At 37.0% G+C, this 25,868-nt stretch overlaps 2 protein-coding genes across 9 annotated transcripts in view; both read left to right on the top strand.

Annotated features, from left to right (window-relative positions):
- pld1a (phospholipase D1a) overlaps positions 1-18,087 on the top strand; it is a 53,636-nt gene extending 35,549 nt beyond the window's left edge. Inside the window, exons 16-26 of the mRNA XM_073875590.1 lie at positions 2,573-2,701; positions 2,836-2,954; positions 3,130-3,243; positions 3,609-3,719; positions 6,948-7,036; positions 7,913-8,026; positions 9,242-9,291; positions 11,895-12,029; positions 13,235-13,388; positions 13,474-13,591; positions 16,633-18,087. Of these exons, the coding sequence (XP_073731691.1) occupies positions 2,573-2,701; positions 2,836-2,954; positions 3,130-3,243; positions 3,609-3,719; positions 6,948-7,036; positions 7,913-8,026; positions 9,242-9,291; positions 11,895-12,029; positions 13,235-13,388; positions 13,474-13,591; positions 16,633-16,857 (1,358 nt within the window). The 3' untranslated portion in view covers positions 16,858-18,087. The remainder of the gene's footprint in view (positions 1-2,572; positions 2,702-2,835; positions 2,955-3,129; positions 3,244-3,608; positions 3,720-6,947; positions 7,037-7,912; positions 8,027-9,241; positions 9,292-11,894; positions 12,030-13,234; positions 13,389-13,473; positions 13,592-16,632) is intronic.
- Positions 18,088-24,481: 6,394 nt separating this feature from the next.
- tnika (TRAF2 and NCK interacting kinase a) overlaps positions 24,482-25,868 on the top strand; it is a 116,118-nt gene continuing 114,731 nt past the window's right edge. For 4 of the 8 annotated variants that reach the window (XM_073875573.1, XM_073875567.1, XM_073875563.1 and 1 more), the window contains exon 1: positions 24,484-24,808. In XM_073875573.1, coding sequence (XP_073731674.1) covers positions 24,752-24,808 — 57 coding nt within the window. In that variant the 5' untranslated portion in view covers positions 24,484-24,751. Of the gene's footprint in view, positions 24,809-25,868 lie in introns of all 8 variants that reach the window. The other 4 variants (XM_073875553.1, XM_073875552.1, XM_073875550.1 and 1 more) reach the window with 2 other exon arrangements.

Raw genomic sequence — 25,868 nt, 5'->3', positions numbered from 1 at the left:
ACATGAGTAGTTACTTTAGTACCTTAACACCGATAACTTTGTTTTGATATCTTATGATAACTTGATTGATGATAACTTGATGACGCTTTTCTCATGTCTTGTAGTAAATTCTTATTCGCTAAAGCAGTGACATGCGATCAAGTAATCAGTGTAGCTTGCGGCCCCCTCTGCTGGTAAAAATAATCATTACATGATTGCTCCGATCTGGGACTCCAAAAACTAATAATCTGGGTTTTCAGTGTATTTCCTGGTTGTTTGGACGTGCTGTAAAATGGGGACATTTGGGGACAGCTCCAGTCGGGGACAGAACACCAAAAAATGGGGCTTTCCCCAGAAAACGAGGACGTGTCTGGTCATGCTAATGGTCTAATCAGATTCAATGGATTGTGCTAAGGTGTGCTAAAAGTGGTAGCACCAGACCCGGTGATCAGCTGAATGGATTCCAAAAAGGTAAAAATCAAGAGTAGAGGAGCTGGAAAATGAGCCTATTTAAAAAAAACACCCTTTAACAAGTGCTCTAAAGTTGTTAGGTGGGTTGGTCTAATTCATTCTTTATAACCCTAAAATATAGGTACATGTACTAAGAAGTCAATAATAGCTAAATATTATGAAGAACAAAGCCTGGCAAAAACTCCTATTATCTCTTGGATCAGTAAAAAATTAAAGCATTTACTTTTACCTGTTGCTGTCAGTCATTGTAGTCTTCCTCTTATTTTTTCTCTCTCTACTGGATGTGGAGTGATGTTATCATCTCTGGCTGTTAGTGGGTGTGACTGCAGACTCTCTCCCCTGCTTGAGCAAACGTCCCATCATTTTCTTGCTTTAGCTCCCCCTGTTTGTTCTCTTTGTCAGAGGTGACACAATATAGATCAGTCTGCAGTCGATCTGGGAGAGGATTAAGTGTGTTTGAGACTGGCTTAAAGACTAGACAGCAAAGATGTGCTTTACTGAAATTGCTATGACCTTAAAATTCTGCATCAGCTGATATGCAAACTCACGATTATTAAAACTATTACAAAGGAGATTTTGATTGTCACCGATTCTTAAACAGTGAACCACCTAAACCGAGACTAAGATCAGAGTGTGTCGAGACCAAGAAAAGACCAAGACTTTGGTGGGGTTGCGTCGCGATCAAGGCGAGGCGAGACCGAGTCTAGACGAAGAGCAGATCAGTACTTCTCAGATTTATCCTTAAAATCCATACATCCCTAACTTTCAAAAGTCATAATAAAATGATACTCCAAAACAGCTACTGTATGTGTTTTCACTGTGGATTTTTTTTAACTGTTTACATTGCTGAAAAGTTTATTAAATATGTAAATCACAATATTAACTTCTTGTGTATTGAACATTTGTATAAAATCCATGTCTGCAATATGCTGACTATGTGAGCCTATGTAAAAACTGTTCTCTTTTTCTTATTATATTGATTATTTATACCAGAAGTTATAATATATAAAAAACACAAGATTATTCTCATACATCCCCTATACTTCCTTGCATATATTACATTAGTGTTTGTATTAATTTTGTTGATCCTGCAAAAACAAAATGGCCCAAGTTATTGATGCATTAAAATAGGGCTGGGCAAAAAAAAAATCGTTTTAAAAAATGTGGTCGATTCAAAATCGATTCTCAAAGAGCAGAATCGATTTTTTTTCTTTCATGTTTATTTCTGCAAACATTAAATGTAAAATTAACGTTAATCTAATTACTAGTCTTCTTCACTTTTCATTCATTCAGTGCTTAAAATGGCAGTTTCAGGTGCTTCATCGACGTTGATGCCACCTTCACATAAAAAGTCAGAAGTATGGAAGCATTTTAGATTTCACAAGCAAGAAGACGACGATAGTGTTGTGTCTTTTTATTAATTACCCACTTGTAAACTGCTGTTCACTGTTCTTTTTTATTAATATAGTATTTGTATTAAATATATATTCATTGAGTTGAATCGAGAATCAAGTATAAAAACCGTCCCGAGAACCGGAATCGAAAATTGAATCGAGAATCGAAATCGAATCGATTTGATAGCTTTTGAATCGAAATCGAATCGATTTGAAATATTTGAATCGATACCCAGCCCTACATTAAAAGCAGCTTCACCACACATAAAGTGCATGGCTCTTAATGGCTTTGTTCATGCGTGTTTGTCACGTGTCCATTTAAATGTGATAATTTGTGTAGTGTTTACCTGGCCTAATGTCTGTTATTTAATCATTTGCACTGGCAGCTACTGCTAAACTGTTTCCAGTGTACTAAATATGAACTGAATCATACATAATGGCTCCTAATTCTTTGCTCAATTAAGCAATACTTATAATGCACTTAATATAATCCAAAAATGTAGTAATGAGCAAGAGTTTGTTAATGGAGTATGTGATGATATATGGCCATAACAGCACAATTGCTTTTATACCACTAACTGTGAGCCACCATATCGTCTATTCATAACCTTCATTCTTTAATATTTTGTGGATGTGCAAAATGTCAGTACAGTTCAGTATGTGTATGCCTTCATTTCTGTTCTGTAACTAAAGGTGGTGTTGTGACTTTGTGACTTGTGTTTGTTCAGAAAGTGGCTCGGTGCACAGTCTTCAAACAGGAGTTGGGGAACTGATAGGGAACACGCGCTTCTGGCATGGCAAAGACTACTGCAACTTTGTTTACAAAGACTGGGTTCAGCTGGATAAGCCTTTTGACGGTGAGCCACACTTTTACTGCCTGGCAGCTTTTGTTTTACGCATTACAGTGATCATTAATTAGGGTTTAGGTTAATAAAAGAAGTTGTTTGCAGATCTTTAAAACTTTGTTTGGTAATACCGTGTTCGGCTGTAGATTTTATTGACAGGTATACAACACCCAGAATGCCCTGGCACGACATCGCCTCAGTGGTGCACGGGAACGCGGCCAGAGATGTGGCCAGGCACTTTATACAGCGCTGGAACTTTACCAAGGTAAGATATTTACCACGCCTCTGCTGCTGGGCTTTGACCCAAACACTTCTTTTATGCTTGACAGGTTAAATTACGTTTGTGTGCTTCTTAAACCCAACTTTAAACATTGACACTTGTTGTAGCCTTATTCGGTTCTGCCACAATAAACTGACTCCCTCTCTCTTTGTTCTTGAAGATAATGAAGCCGAAGTACAGATCGCTTTCCTACCCCTTCCTGCTGCCTAAATCACACAGCACAGGCACTGATATCAAATACCAAGTGCCAGACTGTGTCCAAACTAAAGTTCAGGTGAGAAACAAACACCTGTTGTTTATAAGCTCATGACTATACAATAGCCTCACAGCAAGAAGGTCCTGGATTCGAGCCCCATGCAGCTAGGTCAGGTGGCCTTACTGTGTGGAGTTTGCATGTTCTCCGGTTTTCTTCCCACAGGCCAAAATCATGCAATTTAGGTGAATTGGAGATAAGAAATTGCCCCTACCCCAACCTGTGTATGGATTCATTTGTGCAAATTAACCTGTGTATGGATTCACCATGAACGTAACCAAAAATGCTGGAATGATGTAAAGAATAAAAAAAAGAATGAGGTCATAAATTTGAATACCAAAGACATAACCCTGTTGAGAACATGTATACTTTGAATTTGTCTTCAGGTTTTAAGGTCAGCAGCAGACTGGTCTGCAGGAATCAAACACCACGAGGAATCCATTCATAATGCCTACATTCAGGTCATTGCCAAGAGCAAGCACTTCATTTACATTGAGGTAAACCATCACCCATTATCTAGCTGTTCTTTTAAAGGGATAGTTCATCCAAAAATGAAAATAATGTCCTCAATGACTCACCCTCATGTCATTCCAAACTCGTAAGACCTCCATTCATCTTCAGAACATAGTTTAAGATGTTTTAGATTTAGTCCGAGACCTTGTTGACCCTTCATTGAAAATCTACGTACGGTATACTGTCCATGTCCAGAAAGGTAATAAAAATATCATCAAAGTAGTCCATGTGACATCAGTGGATCAGTTAGAATGTGTTGAAGCATCGAAAATACATTTTGGTCCAAAAATAACAAAAATTACAACTTTATTCAGCATTGTCTTCTCTTCCGCATCTGTTGTGAAGCGCATGTGCGAGACTGAAGTCACGTGACTGCAGTGACGCGGATGACGTGTTATCCTCAGACATGTTTGCGAAGTTTGTTTTGTTTTGTTGTTGTTTTTCAAACTTTTTTTTCAGACAGCGTGTGTCTCCCTCAGACTGTCAGCCATGTCGTACGTCATCCGCGTCACTGCAGTCTCATGATTTAGTCTTGCGCATGCGCTTCACAACAGACACGGAAGAGAAGAAAATGCTGAATAAAGCCGTAATTGTTTTTAATTTTTGGACCAAAATGTATTTTCGATGCTTCGACACGTTCTAGCTGGCCTACTGATGTCGCGTGGACTACTTTGATGGTGTTTTTGTGACTTTTCTGGACATGGACAGTAAATTGTACGTAGATTTTCAATGAAGGGTCAACAAGCTCTTGGACTAAATCTAAAACATCTTAAACTGTGTTTCGAAGATGAACGGAGGTCTAACAAGTTTGTCATTAATGACATTATTTTCATTTTTGAATGAACAATCCCTTTAAAGCTGGGTACACACCAAGCCGACGCAGGTTTTCAGCTTCGTCTGACTTATTTTTTTGGGTCTCATCCTTTTTTGGCCAATTCACCATGTCGAATTGGCAGTGGTGCTCGTCTGAAAGTCTGATCATTTTGATTGGCTGTTCCGCATAGCCAACCCGTGCAAAAGAAGTCAAGAGGCAGCAGTGTTTTGCAAGCACTGCTTTGTTTATGTTTTGTATTACTGCAGTCACTAGCTCTTTTGGTTTCCAATTTTCTGTTGGTATAGAAATATCTTGTCTCACAATGGTGCAGAACGGACGTTTTGGGCACATTTGGACCCAGATGCGTGCACGTGGGCAATGTGTGCATTGGCTTGGTGTGTATCCTAATGTGTAGTCATGATGCAAAATGCATGCTACATTGTATAACACTGTTGGTGTTTCACTTTTTAATACTTTTTTAAACATAATCTTATTTTTGTTACTTTTAATTTTTTTAAATATCTTTTTTCTACCTCACTCTGCCTGAGGAACTATTAAGATTTAGGATTTTTTAAAGATCTACTTTATTCTCCCTGAAGGGAAATTTTGTTTTGGACTCCATTCCGCAGTTTTACAGAGACAACACTAAAGACAGTTTGCAATTTATAACACATTGTACACACAAAATACACAACGGATATATTGCACACTCTATAGTACCCATAAAATACACAACTAATATATTGCACGCTCCATAATGCTTGTAAGATACACATAAAATATACAACTGATATATTGCACACTCCATAGTACCCATAGAATACACAATTTACATATTGCACATTCCCTATGGCCTACAAATTGCACAAATGACATATCGCACACGTCAACAACCTACATATTGCACACCCCAAAAGCCTACAGATTGCAAAACTCTCATAATACACATTAACTAAACCAGCGTTACTCAAAGTGTGGGGTGGGCCTCACTGGTGGGGAATAGGAACATTACAAGTGGGGCATGACAAACGGGAGGACATTTTGTCATTTTTGTGATCTCTATTAATATTAGGCGGCTGTATTGGGTTTAAAGTCAACAATGGATACGTTTGTGACACAGAATGAAAAGAAAACTGGATATTCGGCACCAGCAGAGAAAACAAAGATAGACAGTGGACTTAATAAACCAAAAAGTTGCATTATTATTATTAACTTTTGAACAAAGTCTTATTTCATGCAAAGTGATAATACATTTGCACATTTATTTCCTCTATTGAAAGTGTTTAATGCTGTTATATTCTACAATATAATGTGATTAAATACATTTCAACAGTTAAAGGATTAGTCCATTTTCCAGATAATTTGCCCACCACCATGTCATCCAGGGTGTTGGTGTCTGTCTTTGTTCAGTCGAGGAGAATTTATGTTTTTTGAGGAGAACATTGCAGGATTTTTCTCATTTTAATGGACTTTAATGGAGCCCAACACTTAATACTTGACTCAACACTTAACAGTTTTTTTCGGCGGAGTTTCAAGGGACTATGGACGGTCCCAGGCGAGGCATGGGGGTCTTGTCTAGCGAAACGATTGTCATTTTTGGCGGGAAAAATGAAAGATGTCCACTTTTAAACCACGGCTTCTCGTCTGGGTCCGATCCTGTGGCGCGCCGGCGCGACCTCACGTAAATGCGCAGTGACGAAGAAAAGTTAAGTGTTACATATGAAACGCACATTTGCGGACCATTTTAAACAATAAACTGACACATTAATTAGTATCATTCCACATACAACAACGTCGGAACGGTCCTCTTTCTCCACACTTGTAAACACTGGGGCGGAGTTTCGCGTTTGTCCTCTGTGACCTCTTGACGTGATGGCGTGTTGCGTGAGGTCGCGCTGGCGCATCACGGCCGGACCTAAAGTTGTGCTTTAAAAGTGCATATTTTTTATTTTTCTTGTCAAAAATGACAATCTTTTCGCTAGATAAGACCCTTATGCCTCGTTTGGGATCGTTTAGAGTCCTTTGAAACTCCGTTGAAAAAAACTGTTAAGTGTTGAGTTAAGTATTAAGTGTTGGGCTCTATTAAAGTCCAGTAAAATGAGAAAAATCCTGCAATGTTTTCCTCAAAAAACATAATTTCTTCTCGATTGAACAAAGAAAGACATCGATATTTTGGGTGGCATGGTGGTGAGTAAATTATCTGGATTTTTTTTAAGAAAATGGACTAATCCTTTAAACTTAAAGCCTACTTGATAACCATTTTGTAGGGGGGCGATTGAGGACAGCTGGGGCTCGGAACCCTTCCCTACCTCCAAAGTGGGGAATGGCAGAAAAAGTTTAAGGAAACGCTTAACTAACCTAATTTGTTCCTGTGTTTCAATGTTGTATTTTCTTTCAGAACCAGTTTTTCATTAGCTGCTCAGATAACAAACTTGTTTACAACAGGATTGGCGATGCCATTATTGAGAGGATCATCAGAGCTCACAAGTAAGTGCAATAACCTTAATGCAGTAACATTGATTGTCATTCATCATCTCATATTTTAGAGGAGATGTGAAGGCATGAATACATCTGCCCATTTAAACTGGCATATACTCAGTCAGATTTGTGAGCCTGAAGTGGATTTTGAATGTTTTTGGTAGAAATCACTCATTCGCTCATATCACTAATGTCTAAATTTACAGTCCAACTGATTCACCCCATTTGCAGTTCATTTCTAAGTAAGTCACTTAAATAAGGACAGCCCTGTATACAACATACAGTATATCACACATTCTCTGCCTATGTCCATATATCAGGCATATTTGTGTTGCTTGCCATCTTCAATTAAGCATATGCAAGATAAACAGTAAACCACCACCCTCCCATGCTAATGGAGTCCTGGAAACTGCATTTCCCTGCAAAATATCGGATTCACATGAGAAACAAGCCTCCTTCTGTCATGCACGCTGGCTCAGCTGCAGAGACAGGCCTGTCTTTAACGCACATTGACGGCTAATGAGGATATAGCACCTGCCACTGCACTGATGTGAGCCAGATATGGATCCACTCCACACCTAAACGTGCCACTCTTCATTTAGTCTTTCCAAGCATTACTCTCAGTACTTACTGCACTGTTGTTATAGCAGTGTTGATCTATAGTCTAAATATGCTTAGAGAGCTCTCTGGGACAGAAGTCATTCGTAATGAATTTATTATTTTGGAGAGCGCAAACGGATCAAGCATTGGAAAATGTTGCTAAGAGAAATGGGTTTTGCTATTGGTGCCACAGGAATTTCATTTAAATGGATAGTTTGCTCAAAATTTAAATCAGATTTTCTTGCTTTTCTTTAAAAACTGATGTTTGTTGTTTTCTTTTCACAAAGAGAATAAAAAGTTTCGTGTGTATGTGGTTACTCCTCTGCTGCCGGGTTTTGAGGGAGACATCACTACAGGCGGAGGAAATGCACTCCAGGCTGTCATGCATTTCAATTACAGGTACGAATCTTGCTGCCTGTGCGTTTTTATTTGACATAAGATATTTTGCATGGTGGGCAGGTTTATTCCTCTCTGGTCAGGATTCATCAGTATTTAATTGGTCTATGTTGATGTGACGTATGCAATACATATTTTATTAGTTAACATCCTGTCCTGTGGCCTTTGCTCTGTCAGCAAAAAAAATGAATCCGTATTATTTCTTTCTAACATCTAATACAGTCACCGATGAAAAATTCAGACCATGGGCATTTATAAAAAAAGTAATGTTTTAATGTTAAACCAAATGTGTGATAAGCAGTAAGCATGAGCTCAATTTTGCCGTGTCATTCACAAGTGCACAGCAGTAGTTAGTGAGGCAGCAGTTCATTTTTTCCTAGTGAACTCGGGAACATTCTCTACCCTTCTGATTAAGATTTAATGAGTTTGGCAAAACACTATACATCATCAGCCCTGATGTAGTAGTACAAGACAAACCTGATCTATCACACGTCTCTACCATAACCTTCCAATATAACTCTTTACATATCATTTGGTTAAAAAAGCCAATTTGAAATAAATTAAATGTCACCACATTTGAGGATCGTGACAGTGTTAGACAGTGCTCCTTTTATTCCCGTCTTACAAGTTCATTCCATTACACACAAGTAAAGAGTCACAGCAAAGTGTTACATTCTTGTTTCACTCGTCTGGAAAATGAATGGGGGAAAAAATCACCTCCATGTTGCATTAAACATGGAAAAATTTGATAAATTTTTCCTTACTGACGTTTTTCTTCTACATATGTATGTTATACAGTACACAGTAAATTTAACCACTTTGTAAAGTTGCTTTCCATTGCTACCATACTAACAACATAATAATGTCATGTGAATGGCTTTGGGAAGTGGTGTAGTATGGGAATACAATCATTATGTTAAAGGAAAACACCACCTTTTTTAAATTATTTATTATGTTCTTACCTCAACTTAGACACATTAATACATCCCTGTTTGGATCCTAAGGAATGACTGGGGCTAGGCTAAATGCTAACACATTCACAATGCGCTGTACAAAGATTAAGTGCATGCATAAAAAAATATAGGTATGTATTAGTTTGTCTAAGTTGAGGTAAGAACATAGTAAAGTCTTGAAAAACGGTGACGTTTTCCTTTAGGGTATACTGTAATGTTTGTAATATACAACCTTAAGTCATGGTCTGCATGTTTTGATTTTTAGGACCATGAACAGGGGAGATCACTCCATAATCTCCCAACTGAAGAAAGAAAGTAAGTCTCTGTCTTTATCTGTGTTAATTAGACACTGCTGGTGTATACAGTATATTCCGGATGCATGTATTTGCGCTGCACATATCAGAATGTTGTACAGCACCCTGCTGGTATGATACGGAGCGATCACACTAGCCAATCAAACCATCCTTGTTAACTGCCAGATAACATCCCACCGATAAAACCCAACATGAGACTATCAGAGACCATTACACTTCCCTTTAAACCAATACAATTCCCATTATAAACATTAATTACAATACAATTGCTGCGCTGCATAGACGGTTTCGTCGGACGCACGTGCGGTGACGTGATTACGTGGTCCGAACTTTACTTTCGTTTCAGGTTTTTGGTTTCCTATGTATTCTACGTGTTGTTTATTTAACTTGTTATATAAATAAACTATGTATAAAGTACTTTGTTGTTATTTATTCTTTGCTGAGTTTACCGGAAGTTACGTGTTGACCACGAAAGCCGCTTGTTTATGTTGTTACTGTTGCTGAAACCGTCTATATTGTGTTTTGTGCAGGGTACTATTGTTTTTCGGGGCAGGGCTGTTTTTTCCCAAACTTTATCATTTTTTCCTTTTTTTCCCTTGCGTTTGCTGTCCCTCACCACTTTTTTATATAACACCACAGCAAAATGTGTTGCTTGTAAACTATGGTTACTGTTGTAAAACCATGGTTAATTTTCGTATATGGTTTACTTCAAGTAGAAATAATGCACTATAAATAGAATGAATAATTTAAAGTGACTTAAAGGCGCCATGAAACGGAAGTAGCGATTGACTTGTTTTCTACACTGAATAAATGATTCATTCAATTTGCTACATTTTTTTAAGGTAAGTGGTCGCAATAAATTTATTTAAGCTAATATAAACAACAAGAAAAAAAGAAAAACAAAAAAAAACTTTTGTTTAAATGAAGCTTAAATAAATTGATTGGGACCACTTACCTTAAAAAATTGAGGAAATTGAATTAATGATTTTTTTCAGTGTACGTGGTGATATCCGAGTGAAACCGAATTCTGAAATGAAATAAGGCAGGGCTGGATTTGAATTTGTCCATCGAGATCTGATTGGATCGTTTAAAGTTGGGTCATGTTGCTAATTGTTAATCGCAGAGATCTTCTGGACCCCGCCCACCAGTCATACCATATGACCGGTGTCATGAGCAATTCGGTCCCCCCTGGCAATTCGGTCTCCCCTAGAACCACAATTGGTACCTAGTACAAATGCCTGTTCAAAAATTTGTCATTGCGATATCTGGTATAGCAAGCTAATTACGTTGTACAAAATAGAAACATATTTTTTAAAATAAAGTTAACAAAAAAAGTATATAATAAACTAATATTCATGTTGTAGACACGTCAGTAATTTTGTGTCTTCATCTGCTTTACAAAAACAATACTTTTATTTTTGTAAATTATTAACATACCTAACGAAATGTACTTTTTTAATAGTAAAAGTGTAGTAATCATGGCTTATAAATTATCATTTTAATGTGTGATTCAGTTATGTAGTAATCATGTTTTGTATAAGTAATTTATTAACTTTACACAGAACAAAAGTGGAAAGGGTACAGTATAATAATCTAAAAAATAAAATGACACAAGCAATGTGTAGATCTCACCACCTATAGCCTCATTTATATACTACTATATAAAACATATCATTTAACAGACATCAATTGTAATTTAACAACGTTCTAACTACATAAATCATAATGCGATTTTGTAGGAATTGTAATAAGGTGCTAAAAAACTACACATAAGGAGATTTTTCAGCCAGTGGAATCACGCGGGGGTCCTAAGGGGGCAGAATTGCCAAGGGGGACCGGATTTCTCATGACACCGGAAGTAAAGAGAGATCATTTTTCATTTTTGGGTGAACTATCATTTTAAGCATTTATAAAATATTGCTACAGAAATTCAGAAGTGACCTCTCGGTGTTGTCCAATTCATAACGTGATAGAGGTCATAAGAAAGAATGATTTATTAAATAACTTGCAAAAACAATGTAGGGCAGGTTATGACCCTAAATGGCATAAAGTGATATAACAACAAACATAGCTGTACAAAGCCTTGATTTATAGATACAAGCCTTTATTTATTATTATATCTGATATTACCTGGTTATAACCCTGCACTTTGACTTGTCAAATTGCGACTGGTACAAATCAGAATACAGTTAATCTCCAACCTGACAGAAAGATGATCATATGAGCAGATCTGTGGCTATGCTATATTTTCTTAAATAAATCTCACACCAAATAATTATCAAGTTTTGAGGCAGATTGAGAGTATCTCATGCCAAATGCGTAGGAGTTGGCAACCCTGATAACTTAGCTACCGAGGTCAACTCCTTGCTGAACATGGGTTTAGTAAGAAAAAACAGAAATTATGACATTGCTAAAATGTAAACAATCATTTAAGTGATATTTAAAACCCCCATTCAAAATCTGGCTCAAATCATCCATATGTGCCCATTTCTTATAGTAATGTCCTCCTTCAGAATGATCTAAATTTCAGTTGATGCCATTTTTATTAGGGGTGTGTTTGCATGGTCAGCATTTAACCCTCTTTCCCTCTATATTTCCCTACAGTGGATAACCAGTGGATGAATTACATCTCATTTTGTAGTCTGAGAACTCATGCTGAGCTGGAAGGCAGACTTGTTTCTGAACTCATCTACGTTCATAGCAAGCTGCTTATCGCTGATGACAACACGGTCATTATTGGTGAGTTAGCAATGTCAGAATAGATTGGCTAGAGATTGTGTTAGAGAGAAACTTAATTTGTCATACACCTGGTGGCTTATATGCCCCCTTGTGGAGAGCTGTAGTATAACATTGACGTCTGAAGGACATCTATTTTTGAAGGACACAGGTTTATTGTACTCTAGAGGAAAATGTGCTTTTTATAATTGAGCATTAGAGAAAAAATACGCACACATAAAATAGATAAAAAACTAGATTTACTGCTTTTCCCCTTCTGAACAGTACTTACAGTATGCAGTGATCTCAACAGACCTTTATTTTCTAAAGATGTTGTTTTATGAGCTGTGAAATTATTGTCCTATATACAGTATACACATTTTACACATGACCGCACTGCCAGATGTGTAATATTAACCATTGCTCTGCAGCTCTAAACCCTGTCCTCATATCTGCGCTTTACAACCCTGAGTGTATCTATAAAAAGATTAAATACAACACATGTGCAAGGACAGAAAGAAGAAAGTCGTTAAAAATACACAGGTTGTTGTCATTTCGGATAAAGCTGTATATTTCTTAAGACGATACAAGATATCAGATAAAAAAGCCATAGATCAGGAGACAGCAGATATGGGCGTTTAGCCTCATATTGCAATTGAGTTATCTCTGATCCTGTAGGTGGAGGATTCGTGAGCTATTGAATTAAATGCCTCAGGATCCAATCATCTGGATTGAACAGATATTATTGAATGATCTAAAATGTTTTTAGCTCTCTTTTATGTATTTTCCTTTTAGGAAAATCATGCACAGTGCACACATACACAATTCACCCGTAAAATGATAGTATACCTAAAAATGAAGAGAATTACAATTTATTTATACGAATATAAAAATATACTCATCAATTACTCCTTTTGTACATTTACATGTATACATTTGGCAGACACAGACTCCCCGAAGCTACATTTACAGTACGATGCATTTGAATACATTGTGTTCCCTGGATTTTGAACTGACAACCTTTGCATTGCTAACACTGTTCATACCATTTGAGAGATTTTTGTTGTTGAAAAAAACAAAAACATACAGCTGCATTTCTTCTGAAACCTGTATAAGTGATGACAGAATGTGAACTTTCACTTTTCAACCATCACTGATGATACATCAGACTTTTGGACTTGTTCTGCTTTGTCATCTTTGCTCATTGTTTAATCTCTTCCAACTTCCAGGCTCTGCCAACATCAATGATCGCAGCATGCTAGGTAAAAGGGACAGTGAGGTTGCTGTTATTTTTGAGGAATTGGAAACGGTGCCATCAGTGATGGATGGACAAGAGTACCAGGCTGGGAAGTTTGCTCTGCAGCTCAGACTGGAGTGCTTCAAGTAAGCTCAGATGAAAAGTCAATAGTGTTGTTAACACCTCACAGAATTCTAGGTAAAGCTGTTTTGTTTTTCTTTTATAATCCAGGACCATTCTAGGTGCCTTTACCGATCCAACCATTGAGGTGAATGACCCCATCAGTGACCGATTCTACAAAGACGTGTGGATGACCGTCTCAGGTCGGAACGCCACCATCTATGAGAAGGTGCGTGCAATTCACTTTATCATTCTAGATTAGCTCCTGTGTTGTCTCCTCAAGGGCATGTATTAAAAATGAATGATGGCCACTTTCAATCTTCCTATTACAGTGAGGATATGAATTATGATTTAGAGGTGTTGCTTATTCACTTGTCAAACAGCTATTGCTCTCCATCACCACTGAAGATCTCATGCTCGGCTGGCTGTTTAGCAGCCTCACGGCAGGCCAGCCATAATGAGCATTAATGAAACCAGAGCTTATTCTTCTAAGCTGCCATTGTGGACTGACATTTGCAGTAAATAGCAAGCTCTACAACAAAATAGCGTTTTACATATATGTACAGTACTGTGCAAAAGTCTTAGGCCATCACCACCAGACTTGTTGTTTTAGAAGTTTTAATGTCCATTCATATTTATTTTCAATCTATTTTATTAAGATGCAAACAGAAAATACAGGAAATATATGCAAAAAAAGTTTTTTCTTTAGGAATCGTCTGCATTAAAGGTGGAGTCCATGATGTTTGAAAGCCAATGTTAATATTTGAAATCACCTAAACAAACAAGCCCCTACCCCAATAGAATCTGGACCTTCTGTTGATAGACCCGCCCCACACATGCGCAACCCGGCAAGGATGTCGGTTAGTAGACACGCTCCTTACTGCTGATTGGCTATAAGTGTGTTTTGGTAGTCGGCCCGTCTCCTTTTCCAAAGCGTTTTTCAAACATCGTGGACTCTGCCTTTAAGTGTGACCTCTCTTGGCACTAAACACATCTTGAGCGTTTTTGAGCAGGATGAAGTAAAAAGAAATTAGGATTTAAATTTCATTTAGGTTTAAGAGATCCTGCAGTTTCCTGCTATTGCTCAAGTGGAAGAGGAGTTTACCCTAAAAACTTGACACATCAGTTTACATTTTTATACAGCTTTTAATACTATATACACATTTCCTGTATTTTCTGGAAATATGATATTAAAGAGACTGAAAAACAATTAAATATGATCACTATAACATTGCAAAAACAACTAATCTTATTCTGGCATGGTGGCCTAAGACTTTTGCACAGTACTGTAAATAGGCATACAGTACACACATGCAGTGGGGAGGTTTTATTTGTCTCCTTTATAGGCACAAATAGTATATTTTTTGTTATATGATGCATGCATTATTACAAAGTGACATTATGTTGGATAACAGGGAGGACAGGGTCTTGCTTGGAGGAGGTTTGGAGTATTTTGGTATTCCAAATTTATATTCCATTTTTTGCCGATTCAGCTGATCACAATGTAGAATCAGGACATTAATTATGTAAAAAAGGATTTTTCTTTAAAAAATCCTCCATTTTCAGCTTTACAGATCCTTGGCATTCTAGCTGTCAGTATGTCAGGGATACTCAGATTACATTTCACACCGCACGTTTCCGTGGCACTTGCATTGCATGCGCATACTGGGGAATTCTCACAGTCTTGCTGATGCCACAAAAGCTCAATCTATAACACTTTTCCAGTTATGTGTCTATACCTCACTGTCTGTTTTTCTTTGAAAGTGGCTTTTTTATCCAAATTTTCCTATAAGCCCTTAACCTCCTATTGTACTGTAAACGTCAGTGCAGGACATGTGAGGCGTCCATGTACTAATTCTCTTTTTTAGTTTATCAGTGCTTTCCAGATCTCCAGTTCAGCCAAAAATGATATTAAACCCATGATTTACTCACCCCGAAGCTGTTGAGATGCATATGTCCATCATTTTTCAGACGATGACATTTTCGGTTGTTTTGGAGAATGTTTTAGATCTTTCAGTTAATCGAATGTAGGGTTACGGGGTTCACATTCTTCAAGTTCAAAAAATGTGCATCCATCCTTCACAAAATAAATCCAAACGGCTCCAAGATGATAAACAAAGGTCTTCTGAGGGTAATTCGCACTGTGTTGTTGTAGAAATTTCCAAAGAAGAAAAGTGTGTACACTATGCTAATACTCTTTCCTGAATACAGAGGAGTCTAAGATGGTGGCGCTACTATAGTTTTTTTGTTTATAAAGTTTTAAATATGGATATTTCTACAACAACACCGCGCGGATTGCCCTCGGAGGACCTTTGTTTGTCATCCTGGAGCCGTTTTGATTTATTTTGGGAGGGATATATTTTTTGGACTTGAGGGACGTGGACCCCATAACTTTAATGTTTAGCAACTGGAAGATATGAGACATTTTCTGGAATGGCTGAGGATTTGTTGGTCTGGGGGATGATGGACATATGCATCTCGGACCGCTTCGGGGTGAGTGAATCATGGGTTTGATGTCATTTTTGGCCGAACTATCCCTTTAAAGACTGTAGTGTACATCAACGTCTTCACTTCTTCACAACAGTGATATACTGATGAGTTTCTAGAAAAAGCGGTTGCCTTTTTGCCATTTTTGACCTAATATAAACATGCTATTCTATAGACAGTTTCATCGGACACACATGCGGTGACGCGATACGCGTCTGGTCCGAACTTTACTTCCGGTTTCAGTGTTTTTTAATGACTGACTAGTTGCTAAACTGAACTCTTGAACAAACACCTTGTCGAAAGTATAGCATACTCAAAAAAAAGACATTTTTAAGCATCATTTACCAAACCGTATAACGGTTGTGTTTCATATAATGGGAAGTTATTTCTCAAATAAGCAATTTAACAAGACTACCCAAGAAGAAGGTGTTCAAAAGGCTGTTGAAATGGGCTCAAAATGACTTTTTACACGTAGTGATGGTGCAAGTTGGGGTAATAAAGGTAATGTCCTCACTACACATTGTGATTAGCTGCATGCCACTTTTTTGTGACCTAATATGAAACAACAAAATATGTAATTTTTTTATAAAAATAAAAAGTACCCACCTCAGATTTTCAAATAGTTGTACAGTTTCTCAGCTAAATATTGTCCTATCCTAACAAACCATACTTTAACGTAAAGCTTATTATTCAGTTTTCAAATGTTTCAAATTTTCCCCCAAAAATTACTGGTTTTGTCACATATGTTTTGACACTTTGACATCTGATTTGATGTTGTTGCAGGTTTTCCACTGTCTGCCCTCCAGCCTGGTGCGGAACAAACAAGAGCTTTTGAGTTTTCAATCCAAATCTGGTCTCGACAAAGAGGACCCCGTTAAAGCTCAGGAGCTCCTGAAGAAAATCAGGGGCTTCCTGGTCCAGTTTCCACTGGATTTCCTCTGTGAGGAGAACCTCATGCCCTCTGTCGGCACCAAAGAAGCTATGGTACCCACTGAGATCTGGACCTAATACTGCCAAATGAGAACCACAGCAAAGACAATCTACGAATTCAAATATACCAGTCCGGAAGACAGTCAGTATCTTGGGTTATGAAGCTCCACACAGGCCGAAAAGAAGGAGCGAAGGATAAGTCTGTCCTGTGTCACTCATGAAAGAGACTTTGTGTTGTTTTGTATCTATTATCAATGTTATAAATGTACATATAGTCAACATAATATTTTATAAGCACATTGATTACAAGCACATTTCTGTGGTTTTCCTGTAATGTGTAAATGTAAGTTCCTCTTCAAGATGCCAAATCAGAAGAGCCTTTTAAATAAATAATTTAATTTTAATGTACATAAAAAGAAGATGAGATTTTTTTCTTAGAGATGGCTGCAGTCTAGCAGACCACTTAAAGAGAAGGTTAAAATGGAAAGTCCTGTCAGATATACTATATATTGTCACCCCAGTCCATTCTCCAGTGCGGCGTCCCCAGTGTAACAGCATTCATGACAGGCTGAGTACAGTGATATGTGTTTTCTATCTGTGAACCTGCTCTCCTTAGACTGAATCTGCAGAGGCTTTTACTGTCCAGCCCTGCCGTCTGTTTCTAAGTGTCAGTGCTCTGGGGAGACCAGACAATCGGTCTGTGAATTAAAGTGCTGGGTGTCTAAGGGCAGTTCTTGCCTCTCGACACCCAACAGCGATGTGTCTCATCCAGTCCAACGGTTTCCTTTTCACACATGTGGCTTGAGTGAGTGGTTGTTGATACTTGCACATTCGCCCATGTCATTTGGATATCATTAAATAAGCCGTTTTCTGCAATTACTCATTTTTGGGCATTTAATTAAGGTTTTAAGCTGCGTGTTTTAGTCATTGTTACTTTTCTTAATTTTTTCAATCTATTAAAGAGACTGCATTTGTAAATGAACGACAAAGTGACAATTAAAATAGCAATGCAATTATATCTCATATTCATCATGTCCTCAGAATCTGTCTCTTTTCTCAGTTTTGTGAGAATGTATCACTTTTTCATTGGTGCACTATTAGAATTGTTAATCTGAATGACAACAAATATCACCTGGACCATATTTCATGAAGACATGTCTAGTACCATTTCATAGCCGGCATGTTTAGTCTCTGAATTTGACATAAGGTACAGTTATCCCTAATTTCGAGAGGTCTTTTCAAGTCTGTTTTAATGCATTTGTATAGCAGTTTGCACTAAATAAATGCTTAAAACAGTATTGTTAATGATTTTCTTGGGGTGATTTATTGTACCGTTAACATTTTAATGTTTCACATTTAATTTTAACACAGAAGTCTAGTCACAACTTGCCCTTTATAAGCACCAGTGGCTGGGACATGGGTTTTAAAATAAGTTTTATGCTTCCAAACATTAGATTGTAAAAAAAAACTCTCTGATCTCTGCCCAGAATCGGCAGAAACCAGGAAGTCTGAAACACAGTCATTATGAAGCAATTTAAATGCAAATCGGGTTACTGGGTCGTCCCCAAACGCGCTTCATTGGGAAAGGCATCTGATATTATAGAGAGGCTGACATTAATGACATCCTTTGAGTGCCGTTTTAAGGTATTAAATCATGTTCTGAAGTATTGACTTGAAGAGACGGACGATTTTAATAGATTTTATCTCAGACCTTAATTGCTGCTTATTGTCAGTGGTCCAAGAATCTCCACCTGCTCAACACACATTTAAACATTGAGTGCATTTAAAGTTAGCCTATTTGGTTGATTGCAAAGTTGTAATGTCTCACTAACCTCACATGTCATTTGAAAACATGATCACTGTCTCAATTACTGTGTACTGTAGTGCTTTGGTATTATGCAATGGCTCATTAGGCAAATTGTCTTCGGCTAAGGTAGAGAAGCTTTGCTCGGGCAAATAAGTATACAGAGGCCGTATGTTAATAATCACTCGCTTTCCACTGCTCATTATTTTTGTAATATACAAACAAAACAACAAATAAATTCACACATATATTGCAATAATGCAATATTCTTTGTCTAAATAACCTGGTTAAAATAAAATCCTGTTTGTAAAATGTACATTTTTTGATTTGACTGACACTTACATCCAGAGAGAGAGAGAGAGAGAGAGAGAGAGAGAGAGAGAGAGAGCCCTGCTGAAAAAAAAAACAATAAAACCATTACAGAACATTTGAATGGTTTCCATTAAAATACCAATAGGGACCATTAGCTTTTACCATTAAAACCACTGTATTGTGTTTTGGGCCATATTCCATTAGAACCTATACATAGACCCAATAGAACCAAAACATACCATTAGAAACCAACAAAAACCAATACACTGTAGTGTGTTGGGCCATATTCTATTAGAACCAATAAAATTCCCAATAAAACCATTAGAATTTTTTGTAATGGTTTTATTGTTTTTTTTCAGCAGGGCTATAGAGAGAGAGAGAGAGAGAGAGAGAGAGAGAGAGAGAGAGAGCTTGCATTAAATACATAAGTTTTTATTAGTACAGTATTATATCTTCATGATGATCAGTTTTTTTCCCAAGCATCCTTACGGGGCGTCATGCCCTTTCAAACGTGCCCAAATGGATTTTGCGTGCAACCTCAAAATCAAAAAGGCGTCCATTAATCTGTTATTTGACTTTTAATCTGTTTAATATGCACAAAATTACAAATTCTGTGCTACATCTCCGTCACTTTTTGAAGATTTTCGCCGTTTTGATCATGTCACATTACTTTATTCTGGCGGCAGGCGCTGCAGACAGCGCAGTCGCAGACGTCATCAGCGTCTGAGCGCGCTCACGAGCTCTTTGCTGTTGCTGCTGCATTTTGCTATCTGAGGAATTAAAACGTGTAAGAAACGCTCACAACATCTCCAAACTTCAGTACGGTAATGTGCAGTTAACCTCCTCTGTATAGAAAATGTATGGTTTAAAAAGTGACTGTCTCGACGTTATATTAGTAGATTTCAAGATTCATCTTGGTACAACGCAAAAGTTTGCCTCAGTGCACGGGGGCGCGGAATCACACATGCTCACATATGAGGTAATTTTACCTATAATTTTATCTACACATTTTTAAAATCATTATTGAACATTAAAATCAATCACTATAGCTTATATAAATTTCGTTGTTTATACCTTATGGAATTAAAATTACATTAATTTTATAGGATAATGCAGTTGATGTGCAAAATGCATTAATGACACAATTTATTAAAACTTAAACAAATAAAACATGCCGTTCCAGATGTAAATATGATATCAATATGTCATTATTCGGATTAAATAGTATTTGATAAGTTAGTCAACACTTTTATTTTGGAGGTTTTTGCATGAAAGCAGGGGTGTTCAGATTGTTAGAAATGTAAGTGCCATGGAAAAGACTGAAAGCTCTATAATATTTCGTTTGATGTTCGTGACGCCCCTGCATCCTTATACTGTAAAAATAATAATGTTGAAATGTAAAACACAAGACAAATTGGATTAAAACTTATCCAATTCCTCAGGTTGCAGCTAATCTATTCTTATCTTTGATGATTCATCATTTATATTAAAATATGACGTGCTTTTCCTCTGAACTATTTTTTTGTTATGTAACGTCCTTTTAGCAGCACAGTAAATTCTGAATGAATGAAATTAAGTAATGCAAACAAATATCCATTTATTATTATTACTATATAATATTATTTTAAATGTCCTGTTTCATCTGGAAATACACTAAATTACAGATGCTAAAAACTTTTAACATGTTGACAAATTCCTCTGTGTAAACAGTTCACGTCTTTTTCCACTGTTTGCCTCTAGTGGCTCTATTTAGCTTTGGGATATGCAGTGTTTTCCAATATGCAAAATGCGATTCTGTTATTGTGTGGAAATTCACTGTATCAGCCAGGGGTAAAATTTTTACCTGTCAGTAAGCATAACGTTTTAATTCACACACTATGATTATTAGGGCTTTTTTAAATAAAAAGCAGCTGAACAGGAAGTAATAATGAACTTTATGCACACAACATGTCCGTTATGATTTTCTTCCTGGTGTTTCATCATGTGCGAAAATATGAGAAAAACAAATGTGTCAATCAACTGCAACACTCTCAAGGGTGATAAATAAATTTTGTAATTCTTGATATCATGGGGTATTTAGTCATACCCAGTCGGTTGGTTATAGTATGAAAACATAAAGAGTATCAACCAACAGGTCTATGGATTTGTAGTGTACAATAAATGTCTAAAGACTCACGATTCACTATTACTGTTATGACCCAGCAGGCATACGCAGATTTTTAAAAGCAACTTTTTTTAACCTGTCTTATCTTAGACTGACTTTTCACAGACATGTATCAATTCTTTGAGTCAATCATTTTTCACTGTCATTAGTGGGCAGTGTGAGAGAACAAAACTGTGGGATTTCACGTCTATATACAGGCCACCCACTGTAGATATCACCTATAGATGTGTCCCTAAGGGCCCGCTGCCAAGAGCTAAGTGCTGCATACTGCATACTGCACTGAATACACAGTCTGACTGCAGTGTGCCACGGTTGGTGCCACTGCAGATAGACATTTTGTGGTGATTTTAGTCACAAAGCACAAGATTATTGCTTGAAAGCACCATACAATATGTTAAGAAAAAGTCAGCTTTTTCAAATTTATTTCACAAATCCAGCTATGGCCGAGAAAGAGCCTGTGAATGGTTTAAAGGCAAACAGAGATGGACAATTTGACAATTTTATTTGGTTATTGATGGGAGGGATGGGATCTCCTGAATACAGCTTTGAGTTTTAGAGACACGCAAATTTCTCGCTTCCCATTGCTGGTTTCTTTCAAACTCGTCTTTTTTCTATGGATTTCCTTTATCTCTTCACAGACGAGCACAAATCACTTCTCTGTATCATCAGTGCACACATTGTATGTTTTTTTATTATGTATCGCAGGCTGGGGGATTACGTACATTTAGCTGTAAAAAGCTCTTTCAGTCCATCCCATGGAGCTGAAAGGCTTTCTTGTTGTCCACAGAGTGACCAAATGCTCGTTCTTTTAGCAGTTGATTTCCTTATAGCAGACCTTTTGAACGATTAAAAAGAAATGGAAAAGGACAAACAAGTCTAAATGGAAACTGGGTTGCCACTGACGTTGAAGTGTTTTTCTTTCTTTCATCATTAAGAATGTTTCGTAGATGGCATTACTGAGAAGCAAATACTCCTTTAGAAATCCAGACAAGCATGTCTCTTGTGAAAGTGAACTACAACAAAAGAGATCAGTAAATAATTTGAAAAATGTCTTTGATCGTCGTCTGGTTGTTGACGCATAGACTAAAAGAAATTTAAGTTCCAAGGTAGTGGATTAAGCACAGTTATAGATTGGGTTTTCTAGAAAACAATTTCAGGGTGGTTGAGTCCACTGTTTGGGCTGCAATAATTTAAATGGCATTAGATAAAAATGAGGGTAATACTTTTTATGTATTCTTTTTGAGTACAAAACAACTATAGATTTAAATGGGATAAACTGATGATATTATTAGGAGTATACTATCTTAATATAGCTTTTACCCAGAAATTGGGTTGCATGCTAAAGCAGGAATGCAACACAACACTTTTCACCCTTTTTTACTTCCTTGACAGTTCAACTTACTTAATAGATAATTGTTGGTTTTATTGTACTTATTTTACAGTCAAATTTGAACGTGTTAACCTTTCATTTTATGTTGCTTTCACTGTGTAACCACCAGGGGGGGCATCTTAGATAATCACGGACTGTTGCTCTTTAGACATGCCATAAGTAGATCTACCCTGTTTCCTGGAAATATACATTCCCTCCAGAGCTTTAGCCTGATATCAACAGAGAGAGGTACAAAGTAACTTTCTCGAATCTACACATCCATGTCAATGTTGGAATGTTCCAAACAACACATAAAGCCTTGTTAACTTATTAACTCCTAAATAATACTAACAGGGGCGCTTTAAGGGCTTAGTCCCAGACTAAAATGCATGCTTGAGCTGCCTTCATTTAAAGGAATACACCACCATTTTTCAATTTTACTATGTTCTTTTTTCAATGCGTGCACTTGCAATCTTTGTACAGAGCTTATTTAATATGTTAGCATAGCCTAGCCCCATTCATTCTTATGGCTCCAAACAAAAGTTTTATTGTGTGCCACCATACTTACTCGTTTAACTACTCATGTAACAGTCTTAAAATAAGGAAAACATGGAAGTGTTTGGTGGCTTCTAAATTCATCCCTGTTTGGAGCCATAGGAATGAATGGGGGTAGGCTAAATGCTAACACATTCACAAGGCGCTGGACAAAGATTAAAAGTACACGCATTGAAAAAAGATAGGTGTGTATTAATTAATCTAAGTTGAGGTAAGAACAGTAAAGTGTTGAAAAACTGTGGCGTTTTCCTTTAAAAACACCTTGTACTGACATATTATATATCATTGTCGTTGTTTTTTCCCAATATGCACACCACTATTGTTTTTTTTTTTAAGTTTGTTTGTAAAAACTACTTAAATGTCCTAATATAACTAGTACTCTATTAATCTAAACCCTGTCCGGGAAAGCACCCCATTATTTCTCTTCGGTTTCACTGTGACTTATGTATGTGTGTATGCAACTTATTGTAGTCTTCCTCATTTACGTTTTTTTTATCTGAAGCAAATTACAAAGTACTATATTTAGCAAATTAAAAAAAGTAAACAAACATGAGACAAACATTATCATCATACCATATAAAAGATTTGAAAAGCCACACATTTTAGAAACATATTTTGGAATGATTAAAGAGGTATGATCTTTCTGAATATAAAGACAGTGAGGGAGGCTTATCTGATTTGCACTGACATTTAAAGTAAATAGCAACCTCTAACCTTGAAACACCCACATGAAGAGTCTTGCATGCTAAGGAATGAGAGCTACACTTGTTACAAGTACTTGCTGAGCAGCTATTCTGAATATGCAATAATAATAATAACAATAATAAATAAAAATAAAAATGCAATAATTAAAACAAATCTATGGACTTTAATTAACTTTCAGTTACTTCATAGACTAATCTATAGACTTTGGTTAAAAAAAAATGATATATATATATATATATATATATATATATATATATATATATATATATATAGCAACACACACAAGCATGTCATGTCTCTTGTGACAGCATGCTACTTTATAAATTATTATAAACTATAGCAAAAGAGAACAACTCATTTGACTCATTTGAATAGATGTTTCATTTTAAAATAGATTTGCCCAATATTAAAAATATCAATATCACAGAATTTTCTTGAAAATTGGTAAATTGGTTTTCACAGGCTGGGTCACAAATATTATCAAAATGCCTTTAAATAGACTAAAATAAAATATAACTGAACACAGTTAAATAAAGTTGAGCTTTGTGGCACCGCCTAATATATCAGATTGGCTCTGCCAACTGTGTCAGGCTTGCAATAATTTAAATTCCTTTCAAGACAAGGAAACGTAATATAAACCCCACAGATGCTTCCAGAGAAGATAAGATTTTTTTTAGATGTTATGTCAAGAAGAAGATTATACATCACAGAAGAAACAGCAAATGGGCGGTGCTAGACAAATAGACCACGCCCCTCCGTTAACCACTCCCGCAATCTGATTAATGCTAAAGACTAGCGGCATTGAGATTCACAGACAGTATAGCGACTCAGCGAACGAGAGATGTGTAGCTGTTGCTAAAAAAACATGCCGTCCTCACACCACACGATGATTATGTTTGCTGAGGTCTAATGAAAGCTTGTGTTATATCGGTAGATCGATAGTTAAAGGAAGGATTGTAAAACAAACCAGACGCTTTGGACGCGTTCACGAGAAAAGCAACGAGCGGCTGTTTGAAATAGATTCACGGTTTCTTTGTTTCTCCGGTTCTCTGTCGTTTTGAACATGGCGAGCGATTCTCCGGCTCGGAGTCTGGATGAAATAGACCTCTCAGCGTTGAGGGTAAGTTATAGGTCTTTCTTCTTTTTTGAAGATGCACAGTGATGTCTGGTGCTGTAGCACAAGCCTGCCATTACAACGACGCGACCTCAACAATCAATACAACAATGGACAGCGAATGAAAATAATGGGTTAAACGGCAGCGATAATTCATTGTGTTTTTGATCAAGCGTTTTTGAAGGAGCCGTTGGCATAGCAACATTTTAGATCAAGTAACTACTGTAAAACTTATAATGATTATTGCAAAAAATCAATGAATCGATCAGGTTGGTGAGGAAAATTGAAAGAAATCTGATGATGTAAAGGCATTTGCTAAACAAATACACATTTTTTTTGTGTGCATTGTAGGCGATTGTTGGATTAGCCTGCTGTTTGTTATGTGAGGGGTTTTATTTATCCCATCAATCGTTTAGTGGAAATAAAATATTTGTGCACTACTGCTGCTACGGTTATGTCCAGCCTGGCAGCTGTGTGCCATGGTTTAAATCCTTCTCACCCTACTAAATATGTTTTTTTTCTTTGGCTTAATAATGGTGAATAAACTGGGTTAAATCCTAACAAGACTGTTTACACCGACCTCACGGTTTATAAAAAACTGTGTCAGTCGGGCTACAACAGTGTTGTGCGCGCGTTTAGCCCAACTGTTACTGCATGATGATGCCATTTGTATTCAGATTGAAAATGCATATTTATATATATATATACACCATGCAAGCAGTGAATAGATGAACGCGCTTGTCAGGTGTAATTTAAATGTGTGTGCAATGATAATGACGCAAAAAAGATCGCGAAAAAGTAACCTGGACGAGTTCTGAGGTAAAATCAGCTGGTCAAGGGTGTCAAAGCAGATGGGCAGTTTTTAGAAAAGCCTACCTATCATCCCATATAGCGTCATGATGAGCCAGTTTCGCCGCGGCCATAAACCAATTACCCCGTGTGCTGTAGGATCTAATGTGCTAAAGGATAGCACGCGGAGTGCTTGCCTCTCTCTGCTCGCCAGGCTAAGTAGCGCGTGGGATGGAGAGATTACTGCGGATAGCCCTTTGAGAGCTTTTGATTTGGC

Source organism: Misgurnus anguillicaudatus, chromosome 2 (genome assembly GCF_027580225.2).
Source record: "Misgurnus anguillicaudatus chromosome 2, ASM2758022v2, whole genome shotgun sequence".
NCBI lineage: Eukaryota > Metazoa > Chordata > Actinopteri > Cypriniformes > Cobitidae > Misgurnus > Misgurnus anguillicaudatus.
This window is presented reverse-complemented; position numbering and strand designations above follow the sequence as displayed.